The sequence below is a fragment of the Miniopterus natalensis genome, chromosome 7, assembly GCF_054644295.1.
Source record: "Miniopterus natalensis isolate mMinNat1 chromosome 7, mMinNat1.hap1, whole genome shotgun sequence".
Lineage (NCBI taxonomy): Eukaryota > Metazoa > Chordata > Mammalia > Chiroptera > Miniopteridae > Miniopterus > Miniopterus natalensis.
Window position 1 is genome coordinate 53,528,622 of NC_142087.1, and position 23,527 is coordinate 53,552,148.

General features: G+C 35.2%; 1 protein-coding gene across 5 annotated transcripts in view; it reads left to right on the top strand.

Moving 5' to 3' along the window:
- Nucleotides 1-23,527, top strand: part of KIAA1328 (KIAA1328 ortholog) — a 204,881-nt gene that overhangs the window by 104,712 nt on the left and 76,642 nt on the right. For all 5 annotated transcript variants that reach the window (XM_016195975.2, XM_087819049.1, XM_087819050.1 and 2 more), the window contains one exon: nt 22,627-23,300. In XM_016195975.2, the coding sequence (XP_016051461.2) occupies nt 22,627-23,300 (674 nt within the window). The remainder of the gene's footprint in view (nt 1-22,626; nt 23,301-23,527) is intronic.

Genomic DNA, 23,527 nt, shown 5'->3' on the forward strand with positions numbered 1-23,527 from the left:
TGTCTTTCAAGCAATTTGTCCATTTCACTTAAGTTGTCATATATAGTAACATAAAGTTGTTCCTATTATTACTTTATTAACTTGATAATGTCTGTGGCATATGTATTTGTGTGCTCCTTTTTAATTTTTAATTTTGATGATTGTATCTTTTTTTCCTTGATTAATCTGACTTTTGTATCAAAACAATTTTTATTACATTTTCTCTATTGTCTGTTTTCGATATAATTTATTTCTGACCTTATATTTATTTTTTTCTTCCTTCTACTTACTTCAATTTTAACCTGTATTTCTTTTTCTAATTTGCTAAGATAGGCATTTAGACCATTAGTTTGGAACTTTATTTCTTTCTAATATAAGCATGTGAAGCTATAAATTTTCCTCTGAGAATTCCTCTGTACCCCACAGGGTATTAATGTAGCCTCTCCAGCTGCCTGTAGCATCCTTTCCCATCCTTCTACTCTTACCCTCTTTGTAAGTAAAGTGGGGCTCTCATTGATTGGGTTTTGGTTTATAATCCTGTCTGACCATCTCTGACTATTTTTGGAATGTTCGAGTACTTTACATTGATACAGTTATCAATATAGTCGGGCTTAAATCTACCATCTTGTCATTTATTTTCTATTTTTCCCCAGTTTTTCTGTTTTTCCTGCCTTCTATTGATTCATTAAGTAGTTTTAGTATTATATCTGTTTTTGGCTTATCTTTGTTTTATTTTTTAGTGGTCCCTCTAGGGTTTGCAGTATTCATCTGTAGAAGTTTATTTTCAAATCATAATTTACCACTTCATGTGTAATGCACCTTACAGCAGAATGCTTTTATTTCTTCCTTCCATCTTTTCTGCTAATGTTGTCATACAGTCACTCCTACATGTGTTATAAACTCCACATTTTTGTTGTTATTGTATTAACCAGTCAGTTATCTTTTAAGTAAACTTTAAATATGAAAAAATATTGCTTATATTTCCATTTCTGGAAGTCTACATTCATTTGTGTAGATCCAAATATCTATCCAATATTGTTTTATTTATACCCGAAGATATTTGTTTGTTTGTTTAAGGTCACATAAGTAGTCTGGCAATAAATTCTTTTATCTTTTGTTTGTCTGAAAATACCTATTTTACTTGCAGTTTTTAAAGGAAATCTTTGTCAGTTACGTAGTTCTGGCTTAGCAGTTTGTTTTTATGTTCCATTCACCACTTTTAAAATATTACATTGTTTCTTCTGGTTTACATGTTTTTTTAAAAATTGAGATTCTGCTGTCATTCTTATTTTGTTCCTTTGTATGTAATGTCTCTTAGGAGCTTTCTATCACTAGTTTTTAGCAATTTCATAACGATTCCACTTTAGTGTTCTTTATTTTTTCTACTTGGGTTTCATTGACCTTGGTTCTGTGGGTTTATAGCTCTTACTCAAATTTAACATTTTAAATTTCTTCATATATTTGTTTCTGACTTCACATCTCTGGCACTCCAATTACAAGTGTCTTAGATCATGAGCTTTGTTGCCCAATCTTAATCTTTTTCTCTAGATGTTTTATTTTAAACAGTTTTTATTATATTGTATCTTCAAGTTCCTTGATCTTGCCCTAAGCAGCATCTTATCTCCTAAAACTTTTACTGAATGAGGTTAACATTTCAGATTTAAATTTTTCAACTATTGAATATTATTTTATCATCATGTGTATGTTTTCCTTTAAATCTTTCATTATGTTGAGCTTATTTATAATCAACATTTTTTAATCCTCGTGCTAATTCTGTCATTTATCATCTCTGGGTGTTTTTTCTATTAACAAATTAGTCAAATGTTATCACATATCTTGTAATTTTTTATTGGATGCTCATCTAGATTCTGTTGTCTCTTTTTACAGAGAGTCCTAGCAAGCATTTAAGTTATTAATAGATCAGCTTGATCTTTTTGAGGCTTATTTTTAAGCTTTATTAGGACTAATCTGTAAGCTAGGCTTTTCTCTAACAGCCATTTAGCTCTTACTGGGTGGGTGCTCAATAGGACTGAGTGCCCTGGGATAAACCATGACTCTCATTCTGGTGGTCAGAACTTATACATCTCCCTGTCTTGTGTGACTTCTGGGAATTATTTTTTGGTTGTTCTTTTCCCAGGCCATTACAGTTTTACTCTATACGTGTGCAGTCTTGGTATTCAGTTAAAACTCAAACAGGCCTATGTGTAGATTATGCAACTGTTTTTCTAATAAATTTCTCTTCCTTGGGAATTGTCTTGTAACTTCTTGCCACCTCAGTCTCCCTGAACTCTGATCTCTGTCTCTATAATTTACCAAAATTTTTGTGTTCTGCTCAGGACTACCCTATCTGTACCATGGTCTGAAATATTTGTCCAGACAGAAATCCAGGGCTATCGTAGGGCCTAGCTCATTTGCTTGCCTTCTTCCCAGGATCATATGCCTGCACTACCTATTGTTCAGTGTCTAAAAACAAGTGTTTTATATATTTTGTCTAGTTTTCTAGTTTCTTGGACAGGTAAGTGTATCCCCTGTTACTTCAAAATACCCCAAAATGGAAATTCTCATTGGCTTACCTTTTAAATTTAGTTGTTAAGATTTTAGCATACAATTTTTTTAGGGAAACAAAGAGGCTTTATAGAAGAAAAATTGTATTGCGAGTATAAGTGCACAATAACAAAAACTTGTAGAAAATACAGTATTGATTGGTTTTTGCTCTTTTAAAGGAGGGGAAATATAACCTCATGGGCCAAAAAAATTCTTAAATGAGAAAAATTAAGGGAAGAGAAGCTATATTTTTGTCAGATTTATTGTTACTTATAATTAAAGAAAGCCCAATTGATGTATAATAGGAATCTTATGAGTACTTACTTTCAGGGCCCAAAGTAATAAAAGGGAAATAAATATTTAACTAAGAACTGCAGAAATAGGAACATTCCGTGAAGTGTTGCCTTTCAGGCTAGGAACCAAACTGCATGGTTTGGGCTCTGCATTCAGTTGCTGTGGGCATGTATTTTAAGCTTTATTAACATTTCCTCATATGAATTAGTTTTAAGTCTTAATAAAAATAAACATTGACTTCACACAATAAAAGACACTCTTATCAGATACATCTTATGTGCCTTCGTTATGATACAGTACTTTGTGAAAAATCTATTAATACCCTGAAAGGACAGAGAAATGAAATGTAGTTAGTGATAGATTAATAATTCTCTGCATCTCAAAAGTTTGTGTGAGCTCTTGTCACAAATACATTTAGTCTTAAAATAAAAGCAATTTCAGATAAACTGAGAAGTGGTAAATTTAATCAACACTGTTGAACAGAAGAGCTGAAAGAGGGACATCTGGTACATTGGGTACTGTGCAGGATGAAAAGATATGTTGAAAAGTAACGGATATAAAATATGAATAAAGGAGAGGGAAAAAAGTGAAAAGAACTCCAACTATATTTTTATTGTTAGTTACATGTAGACCATACAGTTAGAGACCTTAAGAAAAAGATAATTTGTGAACAGAAGGTACTTACTTTAATGGGAAAGAATGATTTGGTCCAATATTCGTAAAAGGAGGATCAGTGATCGATGTTTAGATATAGATCAGTCATACCCAAGGGAGGAGGCCAGAGCAGGAATGGAAGTAGTATGCAGCCTACTGGATGAGGTGGAAGATGATGACATCTGAAGTGAACACTGACATCCCACCGCCAGATGGCGCCCATCCGGGAAGTCAGGAGGCGGTCCCGAGTGCAGTGGCTCTCAAATGTGTCCCCCAGACCAGGAGCATCAGCATCACTGGGCACTTTTTAAAAAAATGCATATCCTCAAGCCCCAGCCCACACCTACTGAGTTAGAAACTCTGGCAGTGAGTCCCAGAAGTCTGCATTTTAATAAGCCCTCCAGCCCTAGCCAGTTTTGCTCAGTGGTTAGAGTGTCGGCCCTCTGACAGAAGGGCCACAGGTTCAATTCCAGTCAAGGGCACATACCTCAGTTGCAGACTCGATCCCTGGCCCCGTCGGGGTGTGTGTGGGGGGAGGCAACCAATCAGTGTGTCTCTCATACTGATATTTCTCTCTCTCTCTCTCTGTCTCTCCTCCTCCCTTTCACTCTCTAAAAAAATCAATGGGAAAAAATATCCTCCCGTGAGGATTAAAAATAAATAAATAAGCCTTCCAGGTGATTCTTAAACACACTAAAGTGAGAATCTTCTGCTAGTGTAATGGAAATAAATGTCATCTGTTGATCAACCTGCTGGTGAGTCCTATAACCTGCAGAGTTTTATAAATACATTTCCCCAAATGATCTTGGTACAGATCTGTTAGAAATATTTTCTATCTGAAGAAATGATCAGTGCGCTTAATCACACAAGTGATAGAGAACCAGAGGAATCTATGAAGTAGAATGAACAGATTTCATCTTCTACAAGTCTCTTCCTTTGCCATCACTTTTACCCATTCTTATATGTGCTTTTTGTATGATTTTTCTGTGTTGATAAAAGGATTTTAACTAATATTGGTTTAGAGAGAGATAATCAAAGAAGTTATTTTAGCACAAAAATGAGTCCTTAAAGCATAAAATAGTTTCTAGAAACCAGTTTGAAATGCACTGAAGTGATTTTTTTAATATAGCTTTCCTGGCTTAAGAGGTGCTCTTTTTTTCTCTCCTCTGCTCTTCACTGCTTCCCTCTTTGCTTCTCCATGACACTTCAGCTTTCTCCCCTGCCTTTCCCTCACAGTATTCTTTCGGAGAAGAGACAGTCTGTGTTTAGAGTCAGATTTGGGTTTACGAATATGAGGAAAGTCTTATTTTAATAGCTACTTCTGTTTTCCCAGTAATGCCAAAAAAATTTTCATCCTGTTTTGTAAGTACTTGATTTCAGGTATGCTTGGTGCTACCTAGAAACGTTCAGAAAGCTGATCTGTGAAAGAAACCAGACTTGGTCAGAGTGGTTTCTGGAGAGTGTTGAAAGAGGACATTGTAACAATTAAGGAAAATTCCTTCGTTGTGCACTGAAGTAGTCTGATTTAGCAGTCTTTCATAGCCAAGTCAATAAGCATTTACAATTGTTTATTTACATTTTTAAGAAATGTATTGAATCTCTTATGATTTAGCAGCCATACTGTACACTGGACGGACACCAACCTGGAAAGTATTAACTGGGAGGAATTCTAACAGTGATTATAGAACTAATATTACTTATTTAGGCAAGACTTTCCGGTCCAAATACTTCTCAGGAAGAAGCAGATTGCCCTGTCCTTCTTTCTGTAAGAGAAAGTTTTTATTCACGGATTAATCAAAAGCACACTGATTGTGGTGTCATTTAAATCACTGGGTGATTAGGACTTAGCTAAGAAGCTCACTAGACCCTGGACGCTGTCTTTGACTATCGAAGTTGTGCCAGTCTTCGTAGGTGACACTGATTTGGGGAAGCCCTTTACATACAGTCCATTTGGATACATCAGCCATGTTGAACAGTTGTTGAGATTTTGGCACGCACAGATATTCCATACAATTTGGGTTGATTAATTCTTGTTGAGACATGCAGAAACATGAAGACTGCTGTCAGGATACCGCAAGTCTATGCTCACAGGCACCTGCTCTTTCTGTTTGGAATCATTGCATGGACTAGCCTCCTGCTTTAAATGCCTGAGTCCTCTCTCCTCCTTCCTGCATGAAGAGTGCCATAAGAATTCAGCTTTATGTTGTTTCCACACAAAACCCATCCCTCCCTTCCATTGCAGTGTTTTGGGAAAGTCTTCTGTGAGCAGGGCTCCTCATACTTTCTAGATTTAGTCTGGATTAAAGAGCTAATTTATTAATTTGTGCTTTTAGGCTGTTGCAGGTAATAAAACAGCTTAAGTAATCTTCCAAATCATGACTCCAGCCAAAATATGCCCCAAAATTATATGGTATACAATACCTCAATGCTTTCCAGAAACCATATATTATAAATATCGTTGCAGTAATTTTTCTTTTGAATTTTCATCATCACTCAATAACAGTGAAGAAAGTAACATCTGGCCACTATTTGAAAGCTTGTATTTTCTGTTGTCATTATAACTTTATCCCTTTACACCTGTTTTCTGCAAACTGTATTAGTCACTATTTATATGTTATCATACGTACATAGGGCTCTGTACAATAAATTTGTCATTAAATCAAACTAATTTTCAGCCAATACACTCTAAAGGCCCATCTTAAACAAGATAAAGTTGAGGTGTAGATCTCCCGTATTGACACATTGCCTGTCATAGAGAAGGGATCTTGTAAAGATGGCAGAAATCATGAAGCAAGTAAAAGAGGTAGAAAGGGTTCATTTAGCCTCTGTCATTCACCCCAATTATTCATCAGATAGCTTTATTTTTATTGTCTTTATGCCACTTACAAATGACCTCATAACTTATTTGTTTTCTTGTTTGTCTCTTTTCATTAGAATATGAGTTTCCATTAGAGCAGGCTCTTTATATTCACTGGTGATTCCACAGTACCTAGAACAGTACTTTACACATGGTATGCATTCAATAAATGTTAGTGAATGAATGTTGTCTTTTTATTATAAAATTCACCCATTTAAGTTTCTTCAGTGATTTTTGATAAATTTATGGAGTTCTGCAATCATTACTAAGTCCAGTTTTATAATATTTTGAGCAGTGTTGATCCATTAAGGACCATGCCTGCTGAAGGATCCCTCATGCCCAGTGACATTCATTGCTATTACTACCCTAGGCCCTAGGCAACCACTAATCTGCTTTCTGTCTCTATAGATTTGCCTAATAGATAGCCATTTGCATCTCTTTTCTTTCACTTAGCATCATATGTTTTTGAGGTCCATCTGTTGCAGCATGTATCAATAGTTTGTTCCTTTATATTGCTGAATAATATTCCACTTTATACATATGCGACATTTTACTTGACAGTTCACCAATTAATAGATATTTGCATTGTTTCCAGTTTGGGGCTATTATGAATAATGATGCTGTGAACATTTGTATGTTAGTGTTTGTGCAGACATATGTTTTCATTTCTCTTAGATACACAGGAAATAAATTTCTGGGTAATATGGTAATTTTATGCTTAATTTTTGAAGAAATCGCCAAACTGTTTATAAAATGGACATACCATTTTACATTGTCACCAGCATTTCATGTGAATTCTAGTTTCTCTGAAACTTTATTTTCTGTATTTTTAATTGTTACCATTATAGTGGGTGTGAAGTACTGTCTCTATTTGGTTTTAAAATGCTGTTCACTTTAATTTTCCTAATAATGATAATTAGCATATTTTCATGTGGTTATTATTTATTTGTATGCCTTCATTGGTGAAATATCTATATCTTTTGCTCATCTATTGACCCATTTTTAAATGGGTTATTTTTCTTACTATTTTTATTTATTTATTTGTATTGTTGAAAGTATTACAGATGTTCCTTCTTTTTCCCCCAATCACCCCCTCCACCCCACTCCACCCTGAGGCCTTCGCTGCACTACTGCCTGTGTCTATGGATTATGCATATATGCGTATAAATTCTTTGGTTAATCTCTTTCCCCTTCCCTCTGAGGTTCGTCAGTTTGTTCCATGAATTATAAGAGTTCTATATATTCTGAATATAAGTCCTTTATCAAAAAAAATACTTTGCAAGTATTTTACCCCCCAGTATGTGGATTATCTTTTCATTTTTAATGGTGTCTTTAGAGGTATGACAGATTTTTAGATGAACTAAAATGTATCAATATTTTCTTTTATGGATTGTGCTTTTGGTGTTATATTTTAATAATCTTTCCTAACCCAGTGGTCACAAAGTTTTTCTCCTATGTTTTTTTTCTAGAAATTTAATAGAATTTTAATAGCTTTTGTTCTTATATTTAGGTTTTTATCCACTTTGAGTTATTTCTCCTGTATGGTATGAGGTTAAGGGTCCTGGTGTCCCACAGGTTTGTTTTCAGCTCTTCAGATGAGGTCATCTCTATTGATCTATTTTTAAGTCTACTGGTTCTTCTGTTATTTCACATCTGCTGAGGAGACCCTCTACTAATTTTTTAATATATATATATATATCCCCTATCTCTTTATTGAGATTCTCAATTTGTTGTCAATATCATATTTTCCTTTATTTCTTTAAACATGTTTTTCTTTAGGTCTTTCAACATATTTATAATAGCTCGTTTTAAACCTTTGTAAGTCTAATATTTGGACCCCCTGACAGTTGTTTGTTGTTGTTTTTTAACATGGGTCACCCTTTCCTGTTTTTTTGCATTTTTATAATTTTTAATAAATTTATAGATTTTTATAAATTTTTATGGACATTTAATATAATATATTGTAGCAGTTCTGGCCTCTGATTTCTTCTCTTGAAGGTTATTGTTGTTGTTGTCTTTTTGTTTGTTTAGTGACTTGACTGGATTAATTTTATAGAATTTGTTTACCCTGCAATGTGTGTCCACTGATGAAGCTTTTTTCTTCTTATTATTTTCTTTTTAAGTCTAGCTTCCTACGGTACAGTTAGGGTTAGCATAACTTAATTAGCAAACTGCTAATGATTGATGATAGGTTGTGCTCCAGTGTCTTGAGTCACTGTGAATTCCACCCTTTGCCAATGGGTCTGTTTATGAGTTGAGGAATGCCTTTACTTTATGTCATGCCTTCTTATGTCTTTTCCACAACAGCTCAAGGTCTTACATTCAGACAGAGATATGTAATAGTTAAGGCTCTGTCTAGTCTTTGCTGAGTGTGCACACAGCATACTACTTTCCATACCAGCCAGTTTACAGAGAGCTTATCAGGGCTCTTGCTGCTATCTCATTTCCCAGTCTCCTTGTTAAATTCCTAACTACTCTACCAGTAAGTTGCTCGCCTTGCCAGGATTGCATCCTCACGCTAGCTGCAACATTGGTTGTCCTCATTGCCACAAAGGTCATTGTTGTTTCTACAACTATGAAGGGTTGGTAATTTTCCATACTTCACTGAAAATCAATTTAGAATCCTCTCGTTACATGCTAGTTTTCAGGGCTTGTCTCAGGTAGATGCATGTTTCTTATCTAGCAGGGGACTAGCCTCAGGCTAAAATGCCAGTCTTTTTCTATTCTTACCCCAAGGTTCAGTTTGAATAAATGCTTCTTAATTTGTTGTATGCCTTTGTTCAATTCCCACAGTCCTGAAATGGTTGTTTTTCATGGTTTTGTATGATTTTCTCACTGTTTTTAGAGGGAGACGATTTATTGAGCTCCTTACTCTGCCATTTTAGAATTTCCACCCTTCTGTTTTCTGCTTTTGATTATTTTCCTACATAAGGAACTAGATGTTTTCCCCAGGAATTTATATACATAAAGCAATCAAGAACCAGTACAGTTAATATAAAACAAAAAGGGAAAGGAAGTTATTGTATTACTAAAATATCATTTTCAAACCAAGTCAGTTCTCTGAAACTATAATATGACTATTTTTCTTAAAACTGTAATGTAGTTTTAATACAGCTAAACTTCAACAAATATATTTGATTCTTTCAAAATTATATTTTATCCATTTTATAGGAGTTTCATTACAATAAGGAAGACATTTAAAGTTTTGTACAAATAACTGCCTTTTGCTGGAGTTAGGATTTCTTAAATGATATGTCTTCTGGAAAGGACAGTTTTTTGTCTTCTGTCCATTTCTAGGAGGAGGAATGGAATGGAAGGTCAGAATGTAACCTACTTGTGCTATGTAATTCTATGGGTTTGAAGTCCACAGATTAGGAAAGAAATTTACTTCAGATTGAAATTAATACATGTAGGCATGTGTGAAATATATGTATCCGTATATATTACTATATATTTTTATATGCCCATATTACTGTCCTTCCTTCTTTGGACCATTAGTAAAATAAAACAGCTAATTCCTGTGAATAATACAGTTTATTTCAAATAAATGTGAAATTATTTATAATATGATGTCTAAATACCCATGACTTTTAATATGTATGTTTCTTAATGCTAGGTTTTTTTTCCCTCTTGGTATACTGTACCAATTTTTTATTTATATTGTGATTAGATTGCAATTTTTTAAAGTATATAAGCATTTTAAGAACTTTATGATGTAAACCAATTACTATATAATTTCAAGAACTAGATCTTCAGTTTTATACCTCATTATACTCATTATCTAAATAAATTTTGAGAGCGCCATGATAATGTTATAAAAATAAAAATTGTGTTTTATATATTATATACATTGGACACACAGAGATGGCTGCTAGGTGAGAATTTGGTGCTTGCTTATCTTTAGGTTTCTAGACTCCCAAATTATTTTAGCTTCTTTATTCACAGAGGAACCTGAGGTTGATAAATACTACATTAAAAAACACACACATGCACAAAAGGAATATTCATTGTTGGTGACATTTAGGATGCTGGACAAGAATTAAATAATAAGCATGATCGACTTGTATACATTTGTAAATGCTAAATGAGTTATTTTAAAGATATTGTCATTCTGAATTCTTTAAGTTCTGAAGTATGCACCTGAATCTTTAGTTTGAACCCAAATTATGTATATTTACTAAGTAACATTACTACATAATAGCAAATGGGAGATGTATTTTAGAGAACTTTGTAGGTGTTGATGTTTTCTAAGCTAGTAGTAATGTAAAATTTTTTTAAATTAAGCTACCTATGACAGGCAAAATGTCACCTTTTTGATTCCATATGCTTGACTGCATAAGGTGACTCTCTCAAAATAGGAAGCACGTGCCATATTTCAAGACATCTCAGAAGTCAAACATCAAGGTAATAGTTTTAAACTTTAATGTCATAAGTCGTGTACTACAACATTTTGCTTCCAACTTTATTTAAAGCTCTACTTAGCATTCACTTTTTTGGGTTTGGTGGGAATTCTTAAACATACTGGTTATTCAGTTACAAAGTATTCCTTTTCAATTTCTTTTCAGGAAGTCTGCCATAGTTCTTTGTTTTCTGTATGTAATGTTTCTATTTCTCTTATTACTATTGAGTGTTTTTCTTATCACTAGTTTTTTGCTATTTTTTTATGGTGTGCATTAGTGTGGTCTTCTTTGTATTTTTCCCACATGGATTTTAGAGTTTCTTCAACAAATTTGAAAGATTTTAGGCCATTATTTTTTCAAATGTTTTTATGCCCCCTCCCATTGTTTCCTTCTGGCACTATCTATATATACACGTATGTATACTTATATCCATGTATATACAGATACACATAAATGTTAGATTGTTTGATACTTTACAAAGGTTATCAGTATTCTTATTCTCTCTCTTCTCTGTCTTTTACACAAATTTTTTTTCTTTTTCATTTTGGGTAATTTGTCATTCTGTATCTTTATGATTACTGATCTTTTTTTCTGCCCATGTCTAATGTACTATTAATCTTATAAAGTGAAATTTCTATTTTAAATGTTATATTTCTCTTCTCCAGAAATTTCATGTTTGAAGTATATATTTTGCATGTCTTGCCTCATTATGTTGTCTGTGATATCTTTGAACATATTTATAATAACTCCTTTTAGGTCCTTGCCTGAGAATCCTATATAACCTCTGTTATTTTTGTGTCTCTGTTGATTGATTTTCCTCCTAGTTATGTGTTATATTTTTGTTTCTTCATTTGTCTAGTAGTTAAATGTGAATTTTAATTGTGGAAATTTTTATTGTTGGATACTGGATTGTATTGTGTTCCTTTACAAAATATTAAGGTTTGTTCAGGCCAGTAGTAAGATTGCTTTTGGATTAGTGTGATCAATTCAAGATGTACTTTAAGTTGTAATGTGATTCTAGTTGAGCCTCTAGTCCAGGATTAATTTTACCTTCTACCTAAGATATGGCTCTTTTGTGATGTATCTTTAATGCTCCTTGTATTCAGTGAGACTTCCCTGCTGTGACTGGTAGGAACTGCCCCTCTTGAGCTTTGTGAATTGTTCTTTTTGGAGCTTTTATGTAATTGGTTTTTCCCTGAAACTCCTCATGAGTTTTCGTTTTACACATGGACAGACTGGTATTCAGCCAAAGACTCAAGGAAACACTTATGCTCCCTTCCCTTGGATACTTAGCCCCTCAAATTCTAGCCCCTCCTCTCCCCCTCCCCCAACTCTAGTATGACCCCTCAGCTCAGTGACATTGTTGGGCTCTATTTGCATTCCTCCTTTTCTATACTGCAATTCAGAAGTTGCCTCCAAACAGGAAGGCTAAGCTCTTTTAGGATTCACCCAGTTGTCTTCTTTTTCTCAGATATCACAATCTCTAATACCTGTTGGCTACTGTCTAAAGTAGGTTTTTTCTGCATTTTGTGTTTTTCTTGTTTAAGGTTGGAGGTTAATTTTTGACCCACTTACTCCCTAAGGACTGGAATCAAAAATCTTTCACATTCTTTTTTTAATGAGTATTTTCATTAGGTGATAGAATTTTTTTTAATTGAAAGGTCTTTTGTAAGTCTAATTATTGTCTCCTTGAAGGTAAGATGCCTATTTTTTATGTTGGCATTTGAGAGTTTTTTTATTTGCCCTTGGTTTTCAGCAATTGTACTATGATTTGCTCTAGGTGTAGTTCTATATTTATCCTTCTTTGTATTCACACTACTTATGAAATTTGTGACTTGATACAGTTTTGAAAAATCCTCTGCATTATCTCTTTTTTGTTGTTGTTGGTAATCCTCACCTGAGAATATATTTTCCATTGTTTTTTAGAGAGAGGGACGGAGGGAAAAAGGGTGGAGAGAAACATAGATGTGAGAGAGAGACATTGATTGGTTGCCTCCCTCACGCACCCAACAGGCTGGGATCAAACCTGAGACCCTTTGGTGCACAGGCCCACGTTCCAACCACTGAGCCACACTGGCCAGAGCTCTGCCTTATCTCTTTAAATATTACTTCCTCTCATTCTCCCTCCTTCCCTTCTTCTGGTACTGTAATTACATGGATTTTAGGCTTTTGTCATCATGTCCCATATGTCACATTCTTTTATATATTTCCATTCTTTTATATCTGTCTCTTCATGTTAGTCTTGATATTCTCTGCTGACCTTTATTTCAGTTCACTAATTGTCTCCTCAGATACATGTAACCTGCTAACTTTTTAATCTTATTTATTGTATCTTCATTCTTAAATTTTTCATTTGACTTTTTCTGGGTTTTTTTCTCTACAGTATTCTCTATCATAGCGTTTAATTTCTTATTCACATAAATAATAATTACTTTAAAGTCCATGTTTGAAATAATGCCAATATCTAAATCTCATGTGGTTCTATTGTCTTTTTTCCCTTGCAACTCTATTTTTATTTTTTTGTTTGCTTACATATTTTTTATTGAATGCTAGGCATTGTCTATGAAAAAGGCTGGATATAATATTAATCTCTGTTTGATATTATCTTTCTCCAGAGAGAACTTGCTTTTTCCTTGGGCAGGCTGTTAGCATTGATTCATATGCCCTTCACCCAGTCCAGGACTGAGTGGAGTTCAAGTTCAGTTTTAGTATGTACATGCGCTTTTCTATTTCTATTTCATTCTTACTACTTACTTTCCAGGGGTCTTAATTGAAAGCCTGGGGTTTTTGACAGGACCTCTCTTTCTTGGCAGGCTCTGAAATTCAAATTTTGTTTCCAGCTCTATGAGATAACTTAAAGTTCTTCTCAGCCAGCACTTCCTAATTTAGAATGTCTTGAACAGAAACATGACAACTAATGTCAAGCTGTCTTTTCTTGTCTGCCTTCTATCTGGGATCTTGGCCCCTTCATGTTCTCACTACCTTAGTAACACTTCAGTGCTTTCAAACAGATTTTTAAAAATATTTTGTCCTCATAGTTATTCATGAAAAGAGGTTGTCAGAAACACTAATTCACAGTGGATTCTGACCAACCTTTTTGAGAATGGAAGCACTGGACCTCGAAGACATTCTAGAGTACTTAATCAACCAACTGCAGAAACACCCTGCTGTAGTTAGTTCCTTTTTATGCCTTGGCTAGGCATCTACCCTCTACCTAGTTCCCTTACTTTCCAGCAACATAATGTGTAGATCTGAACATTTTAATTTTAATTATGTCATTTCAAATTAGTTTGTTAGCGTTTGGGCCTGTGGTCTGGCATACTTCTTTGTCTTTTACAGTTTCCCCATATAAATTTCATGCCTAGATTTCTTCAGATACTGAGTTACAGATTATCTTGCCTTTGATTATTTTATTTCCTTCCAACTGCCCACCATTTGACTCATTGGCCATAAAATATTTAAAGTGAAACTTTTTAAAAAATTGACTTTAGAGAGACTGGAAGGGGCACTGAGAGGGAGAAAAACATTGATGTGAAGTTGCCTCCCACACATGCCCTAACCAGGGATCATACCTGCCACCTTCTGGTGTGTGGGATGACGCTACAACCAACTGAGCCATTCCAGCCAAAGTGAAACTTTTTTAACATAGCATTTACAACATTTGTACTATGGTACTTGCCTAACATTTGTCTTTATCTGTTTCCCATCACACTGTTCACGATGCCTTGGACTACTTAGAGTTCACCATATATATTCATTTTCACAATCTCTCTTCTCTCTTCTCTACTCATATTTCCCCTTCTACCTGAAATGTCCTACCCTGCACATGCTACACATCCTCACACATACCTTTATCATTAATAAACTCCAATCCATCTTCCAGAATTTAGTTTAAATGTCTCCTCTACTGTGAAAACTTCCCAACTTTTCCCCACTCCTGCTAAAAGCAAAACTAATCTCACTAATACTCCTCAATTCTTTGTAGACCTTGTCACTTAAAATGTTTTTCCCCTTAGCCAAAATTTGATGGCTGCCGACTTTATCACACAAAATATTTCCCCCCTCAGCTAAACCTTGAGGGCCATAAAGATTGGGACTCTGTCTTATCAAGGTTTGTATTCCTGGCAGCCAGCACAGTATCTGGCAGATACTTCCAGATCTCCATCCTGCCTGCCCACCCCAAGGTGGCAACCTATACTTCTAGGTAAAAGTATAGAGTAGAAAGATAATACTGAATGTGTTTATTCATAGTATTTTGTTTATATATACTTTTCCCTTCTATTGTTAGACAAGTATACAAGATTTGTCTTTTAGCTGTAGAAGATGTGTCCATTTCTGTTTTTCCATTTAATGACTTTAAAAAAAAGTGATTATTCCTCTGAAAATGTCTATCATCCTAACTCCCCTCTCTTCTTACATTTAGCACCAGAGCAGCACCCCAAAGCACAGAACAGAGGGAAACAAGTTTAAGTATTTTTTAAATAGTTCTAGGACTGTATTTGTTTCAGAGTATCTTTTTACACATTGAATGACACTGAAAAAGGGTTTGGAGGAAAACTGCCTAAGAGACCTAAAGTGACTTGCCAAAAATAACAGAGCTTCTAAGTATCAGCACTGGAATTCTAATCAAGGTCTTTTGACCTAAATTCAAATATACTGTCAGTGATTCCGTGCTTTCTTTTCATTTTTGTAGCAACTCAACAAATTCCAACTTTCAGGAAATGTAGTAATATTTAAAGAATATGAATTTTAGCCTTTTCTGAGTCTGGTAGTTACTGTTAAAATTTTTGGCAGACTTACAATGTACATATCCTAAAAGTTAGTATTGCATTTGGTATCTGTTGCTAGTACTCTGTCATTTATACATTACTGTGTGCCTGTATTCTTTTAAAACTCATAATTATTGACTTTAATGTCTTTTAGATTTAATATTCTTTCATTGTGCTACAACCCCTATGGGAACTGGAATAAGTTATTAGAGCCTTGCGAATGTGTTTGTCTGCTGCATTCTGTTATTTTTCTCTTCCGTTGATGGCCCACAGCTTCAGCTGCTGAGCAGTGGAGAAGCTTAAACCTCTAGGGCCCATTAGATTTAACTTGTTTACTGCATTGATATCTATATGTTAAATGACAAGAGAGTTCAGGTTATTGAATAATTTAAAATTCAGCTCTAATTGGTGTCATGTGACCTAGAAAAGGCCATGGATGACGCCAGGAGCATGCTGTGAATTTCTTATAAATAATTCATAAATTAGATGATTCATTTGCCTGGATGTCTTGATAAATGCAAAAGTTTGTAAGTTATAACTGATGATACAACACCTGTAAGTATTTAGTTCATAACACTGGAAGGTAATCTACCTTGATGATCTTCTAGCAAAATCTGCCAGTATAGGAGAGTTAATTGCACTGAGGAGAATGAACATTTATTTGGGATGAGACTTTGGCAAAACATACAGTGCAGCTGTTGCAGTGCGTGGCTTCTGTCAGCTTGACAACTGGTTCATATAAGCCTGACTTTTAAAAAGCTGCATGTTGTTCTGGGCCTTATTTTGCATTAACTCCAAATGTCCTGGCTAATGCAATGACCTGCCCCACACACAGTAATTTAGGTTTAGAAATATTTACCTTGGTCTTGAATTTCTGACCTCTCAATAAAATGAAGAGCACAGGGGAAAATTTTGAAGTTACAGAATTGAGATTTTCATTCTTACGAGGCTATCAGTGGGAATATGAGGACTGTTAAAGGGTGCTTGCCAGGATAGTAAATTATTATTTGCCATCAGAGAAATGAATACCAATAAGACCTATTGGTACTATTGACTGATCTTGTGGTTAAGAGCTCATAAGAGCATTGTAAATAATCACTTCCTCATCGTGCAAAGGAAATAACAACCTGTTGCAAGAGATAATAACTGCAGTTTAGTTCACATCTCTCCTTATGGCTCTAAAGCAGAGATTGGCCTGTCAAATGATTTTCAGAAACTTATAAAACATCACTGCTTGCTTGTTGATGGCATTTCACAAAGCAGTACTGCAGTCATTATTTATAGCGTGCAAGAAGGTGGGAAAACCCTGGATTACCGTAGGAATAGTATGTGATTTTGTGTGTTCATGTATACGCTTACACCCCTATGTATACACATATATGTGTACAAGATCATAACATACATGTTTATCAACATCTTTATTTTCTATAAAGTCTTTTTTTAATATGCTGTATTTTAAAAAGTAATTTAAAGATTTATAATACCTTCTTCCAACTCAGAAATTTACTTTTACAAATCAGAAAATTCTTCACTGTGTCCAAATTAAGTCTCTCACACTTTTTAAAACCTTATCCTTTCCTCGTTGTGGTTTTTTTTATCTAGCCCGTCTGTATCGATCCCAGTGAAGACACGTTTCACTTCGACTCTGTCCTGAGTCAAACACGCCCGTGCTTCCTCCTCATGTTTTCGTGCTGTGCGTCCCTAGTGTGTCTTGTCAGGGACTTGACTGGCTTCATTCCTCCCACTTCTAGAGTTTTAAGATGTCGTCAAGGATTGTGGTACCTTTTGTATAAGACAAATCCTAATATGCTACTTTTTTTATCTCAACTTTTTTAACTCAGCTTTTTTATCTATTGCAATCTATAGATCATTTTCCTATCTAAACTTTTTAAAAAATTTATATATTTTGTTCTTCCTACCTAAGTATATTTTTCTACGTGCTTTTCAGCTGAATAGCATTCTTTTCATTTCTGATTAAGTACTTTAACTCATTTTCATCACACAGAAAACATGTAAATAAATTAGCATATCGCAAGTCGTATTGGTCGGTTTGCTTATTGGGTTATGAGCATATCTTTGCATATTCATAGAATCCTTAATTGGAGCGCACACAGTGTAATCATCAAGTTTAGTTGGCAAACTATGGCATGCCAGGTCCAACCCACCGCATGGTTTTGTACAGCTTACAAGCTATGAATGGTTTTTAACTTTATTAATTATTGGAGGGAAAAGAAGGTTTCATGAAATTCAAATTTCAGTTTCCATGAATAATGTTTTACAGTGACACCCATTTGTTGATGTATAATCTCTTGTTTTCACAGTACAAAAGTGGAAGTGAGTGTTGTGACAGAGATCATGTGGACTGAAAAGTCTAAAATGTTTCTTCTCTGGCCCTTTACGGAAAAAGTTTGCTAACCCCTGCTACATAGCTGTGAAAATGAATAAGTGATAGTCACATGCAGCACCATGTATGAACTTCACAAATATGATGCTGGGTGTAGGAAGTCACACACTAAAGAATGTATATCAGATTATTCCATTTGTACTTTAAAAATGAACAAGTAAACCTGAACTCCAGGATGGATAAACAAATTTTGCTATACTCATGCAATGAAATACTATGCATCAATAAAAAAGAATGAACTATTGATACACACAACAACACAGAAGCTCAAAAATTAGGTTGAGCTTAAGAAGCCAGTCACAAAAGAGTATCATACTTTAGATTCCATTTATGTAAAGTTCAACATAGGCAAAACTAATGGTCATAGAAGCCAGGTTACTCCTACAAGTATGCAGAGGTGGTATTGATTAGAAAGGATGCAAGGGAACTTCCCTGGATCATGGAAATGTTCTGTAATTACACGGGTATGCAAATATAAGAATTCATTAAGTTGTACACTTAAGATCTGTGTGTTTTATTATATGTAAGTTATGCCTCTAGTTTTTAAAAAATCTACTGGTTTCTAAATTAGTGTTTCTGAAAAATTCATATCAAAACCATGTGCCAGAGACGACAGTTTGGGATTTGTTGTTAGTTTAGCCTTAGTTAAAAGAAGTTATATTTGTAAATATCACATAGAAAGCATGGAGCAGCTCTAGAAAGAAAAACATCTGTTTAAAGACAAAGCAATATTTGCCTTAACTCTATTAATAAAATAACTTAATTTCTTATATTTAGATTCTAACAAGCAGTTTTCTATTTTTCCTCCCTTCCTCTTCCTTAGTAGCACATGATTCAGCCTAATCATGGCTTCTAATTTTCTTTTCTTTAGTTACTGCAACCCATAACCCAACTTGAATTTTTCTACTAAGCTGACAGTCAGCCCATAGTGCTGTACATACAGAGGGCTAAATATAGCCCTTGCCTTAAAAAATTGTCGAGAAAGAGAAGTCAGTCACAGTAATAGTAGTAATAATAATAATAGAAAACATTTTTTAATAGTAAATTTATATTAGGCACTATCCAAAGCACTTTATATGAATCACAACACCTTAAAAGGGCAGTGCAAGATGTTAGTGTAAGACTTATATCGTTCCTATGAAGAACCTCTCTCTTTTCTCAAGCAGCCCAACTCTGGCCCAACTTGCAGACCTCATGGTAGCAAAGTAAAAATAGATTACTCAATTCATTCTTTTTATAAGACAGTTTAGAAGTAATATGTTATTACTGAACATGGCCCACCCTCACCCACCCCCATACACATGCCCCATAATGTTTCCTTGAAAGAGATTTGGGTAAATATAAAGGTTTGGGGGGGTTGATGAATTAGTACCCTTATAAACTGGCACCCTTGATAACTGTCCGTCACACCACCGCATTCAGTTTTGAGGTAGATGCTATTTGTAATCCCTGTTTTACTGATGAGGAAACTGGAGGTCAGGCAAATTGAGTAATATGCTGTCTTAATTTTTTATTTCTGTGTAATGAACTACAACTTGGCAGTTTAAGACAATGCATGTTTATTATCTCTCAGTTTCTGTGGGTCATAAGTCTAGCACAGCTTAGATGGGTCCTCTGCTGAGTGACTTAGAAGGTTGTGGTCGAGGTGCCAGCTGGAGCTCTAGGTCCTCTTCCAAGCTCACATGGTTGTTGGCAGAGTTTAGTTTCTTGCATCTGTATGATAGAGTCTCGATTCCTTGCTGGCTGTTGTCTGGAAACTGCCTTCTGCTCCAGAGGTCATTGCCATATGACCTTCTCCAGGGGCCCTCCACAACATGGAAGCTTATTTCTTCAAGGCCGGCAGGAGAATCTCTGACCTTGGGGAGGGCACCTGACCCTCTTTAAAAGGGCTTACCTGGTTAGGTTTGGCCCACACAAGATAATCTTTCTTTTTATTAATTCAAAGTCAGCTGATTAAGGAGCCTCAGTTACATCTGGGATGTCCCTTTTGCCATACAGTGTAACATAGTCACATGATTGATATCTCATCATATTCACAAGTCCTACCCACACGCAAGGGGAGGAGATAGCGCAGGGTGGGTACACCAAGAGGATGGGAACCTTGGGAACCACCTTAGGATTCTGCCTACTGGCATATAGTCACCCACCAGCCAATTGGCAAAGCAGTGTTCTCTTTGAGTAAAGCATGCGTTAAAATCATTAAGTTGTACTACCTCTCAGAAACACAAATTAACTGCAAAAAAAATTATAGAATATTCCAAATACCTGACATTTGTGAATAATTTAAGTAAGTACCATTAAAATAAGTGTCAACTTTGTTATTCCTAAAAATGCATCTATGTAAATAATGTTAAGGAACAAAAGTCAGAATATAAAATAATACATACATGCTGTCTATTATGTTAATAATACATGTGTTAGAAAATATATGGTAATGTAAAATAGTTGATTTAACTTTCTGGACCAACAAAAAAAATTTATCTTTCATTTTTAAAATATGATAATTCTATGAAAAGATAGTTTACCATACAAAGTAGCAGGTGATAAATGTTAAATATTTGTGTTGATAATAAGTGCTTCCGAAGTTCACAGTAGGAAAAATTAATGTGGACTGGAACTTCTTTTTAGGTGTAAAGAAAGGTTAATTTTTTTATGAGGTGGTTTATCATAAATTTTGCCTTAGGTCTAGTTCCTTTTCTGTAGCTGTAACCTGCTCAGTGGCATCTGCTCAGCGCACAGGATTTCATGTCTTCTTGAAGAGAACCAAGTCTTCTTCCCAGATGGGGCTCATTCTCATTTAAATAGAACTCCTTTAGAATTGCTTTAGAAACTAAAAATCTTAATCATTGTAATAGCCATCTTTAATCCTAGGATAGGAAACAATATTGCTGTATTTCTCTGTTAGTTTACATTTTTTACCAGTCAATTCATCATTTTCATCTATTGCTAACAAATTGGTGAGATTTTTCCCCCTTCTGCTAGGAATCTCAATTATTCTTTCTCTCTGTCTGTAGAATAGATAAGCATCTTAACTGTATATAAATTAGTTATTTAAAAAGAAGTGTGGTAGGCTGAATAATGCCCCACCTGAAATATGTCCATGTTCTAATTCCTGGAACCTGTGAATGTCATTTTATATGGTATAAAGTACTTTGTATGAAAAGTGACTTTACAGATGTGATTAAGTATACAGCACTATTTACAATAGCTAAGATCTGGAAACAGCCCAAGCGCCCATCAGTAGATGAGTGGATAAAAAAGCTGTGGTACATTTACACATTGGAATACTATGCAGCTGTAAAAAAGGATTTCTTACCCTTCAAGACAACATGGAGGGACCTATAGAGTATTATGCTAAGTGAAATAAGCCAGTCAGAGAAAGACAAGTATCACATGGTCTCACTTATATGTGGAATCTAATGAACAAAACAAACTGACAAAATAGAGACTGAGACATAAAAGCATGCAACAGACTGAGGATTCTCAGAGGGAAGGGGTGGGGCAGGAAGAGATCAACCAAAGAACTTATATGCATATATGCATAACCCATGGACACAGACAGTAGTGGGGTGAAGGCCTGGAGGAGGGACTGGTGGAGGATGGAGGGGATCACTGCAGCGGGAAAAGAGGGGACACCTGTAAAACTTTCAACAATAAAGATAAATAAATAAGATAGTTTAAGATTTTGAGATGAGGACATTATTCAGGATTACCTGAGAGAACCCAGTCAAATCAAAGCAGTCAAATCAAAGAGGGATACAAAACCAGATATCCCATGATACAGACCAGTAGTTCTCAAAGTATGCTCCCAAAGTAGCAGCATCAGCGACTTGTTACAAGTACAGATTCTTCAACTCTGCTCTAGACTTCCTGAATTGGAAACTCTGGGGATGAAACCCAGCAATTTAACAAGCCTTCCAGATGATTCTGATAGATGTTAAACTTTGAGAATCACTGATCTACACTAAGGTTTGTTCTCCCTGATAGAACAAGCTGGGAACTACAATGCTAGGAAAGCTCACTCTATTGGCCTGTCAAAAGGTAATTTGCAACTGCTTCCTTTCTGCCCGAGTTTTATCAGACTGTAATCACTTAAACAGCTTAATTGAAAAATCACTTATGTTTATAGCTGAAATTAAATATGTTTTGTATTTAAATAACCACTTTTGATTAGAATCATATTTTGTTGAAAGTGTTGGTTTTATCTGTGTGCTGTAAAAATATTTATAAAAACTAATCAAATTTCTAGTGGTAACTTACATTCTATTCAGTATAAGGTGAAAGGTTTTACATCAAATCTCATGCTGTGTAATGGCCAATCAAAGGGTATTTCAAAGAGTATTTAAAGTGGCTAAATGGATTTCCTGGCTTAGTATTCAAAATTAAACATTTTAAGATATTAACACTTAATGGGTTGTGTTTTTTTGCCTCTTTTCAAAGTTGATTGTATGTAACCCTCATCATTTGCAACTCCTGAAATCTTGCTTAAGCAGCAACACTTTCTTTTTCTCATCCTTACTGATTTACTGAAATCTCAATTGTTTGAAAATGGGTTTAGCTTTGTGGTACGTGTCTCTTTAGCTGTGTAAATACTAGCATTTATTATTTAAGAAGACAAAACAGTTTTGTTTTGATGAAAATATATCACTGATTTCTCAAAAGCCAAAAGAAAGAACTCATTTCATTGTGTTTCTATTTGACAAGTTATCTTGTGATTCCTTTTAGGTATTCAATAGGAAGAGCACTCTCCAGTCTTCGTCTATGGAGCTGGATGGTTCCTACTTGAGTGTAGCCAAATCACAAACCTACTATCAAAGCAAGCAAAAGCCTAAGTCTGCAAACCAGAATTCAGCTTCCGAATCCATTGTGGAGTTCAGGAATAATTCTTTGAAACCATCAGCCCTTCATTATCCCAAAGAGGAACCAGACAAGGTGCCATCAGAGACCAGAACATGTGATTATGGGTCCCCAGGGGAAAAACTAGCAGATGCAGTCCCTATAGAGAAAATTCCTTCAGAGGCATTGAAGATGAAGGAATGCCAGCACCTTAAGCCTACTCCGTCTAGACTGTGTTGTGGTCATAGACTTTCTGAAAATGCAGATCATGTTCACATTGGCCATCCTATAGGCATGGCCCCTCAATATTCCAAGACATTCCTGGAATCATGCCATTATTGTGGGCGTTCCTGGGCATCTCTGATGCATGGCCAAGGGATACTGCAGCCCAGTGAAACTGACTTCAAAAAGCAGCTTTCAGAAGATCGAAGACAGCAACTTATGCTTCAAAAAATGGAGCTGGAAATTGAAAAGGAGCGCCTTCAGCATCTGCTGGCCCAGCAGGAGACAAAGCTTCTCCTAAAACAGCAGCAGCTTCATCAGTCTCGCCTAGACTACGATTGGTGAGTCCTTCTTGTTCTTTCAGCTGTCTGTAGCTTGGAGAACACAGGATAAAATGACCTCTGTGCCACTATAACAAATAATCAGGAACAGAGGATCCTCAAGATCTTGACTTTCTCAGAATGCTTACAAACTATGACTACTGAGTAAATTCCTCTGTTATCTTTGGAAGAGTTGAAAGATGATCTTGTCTTCCAAAATGTTAGCTTAGAATATTTACTTCTGAGCA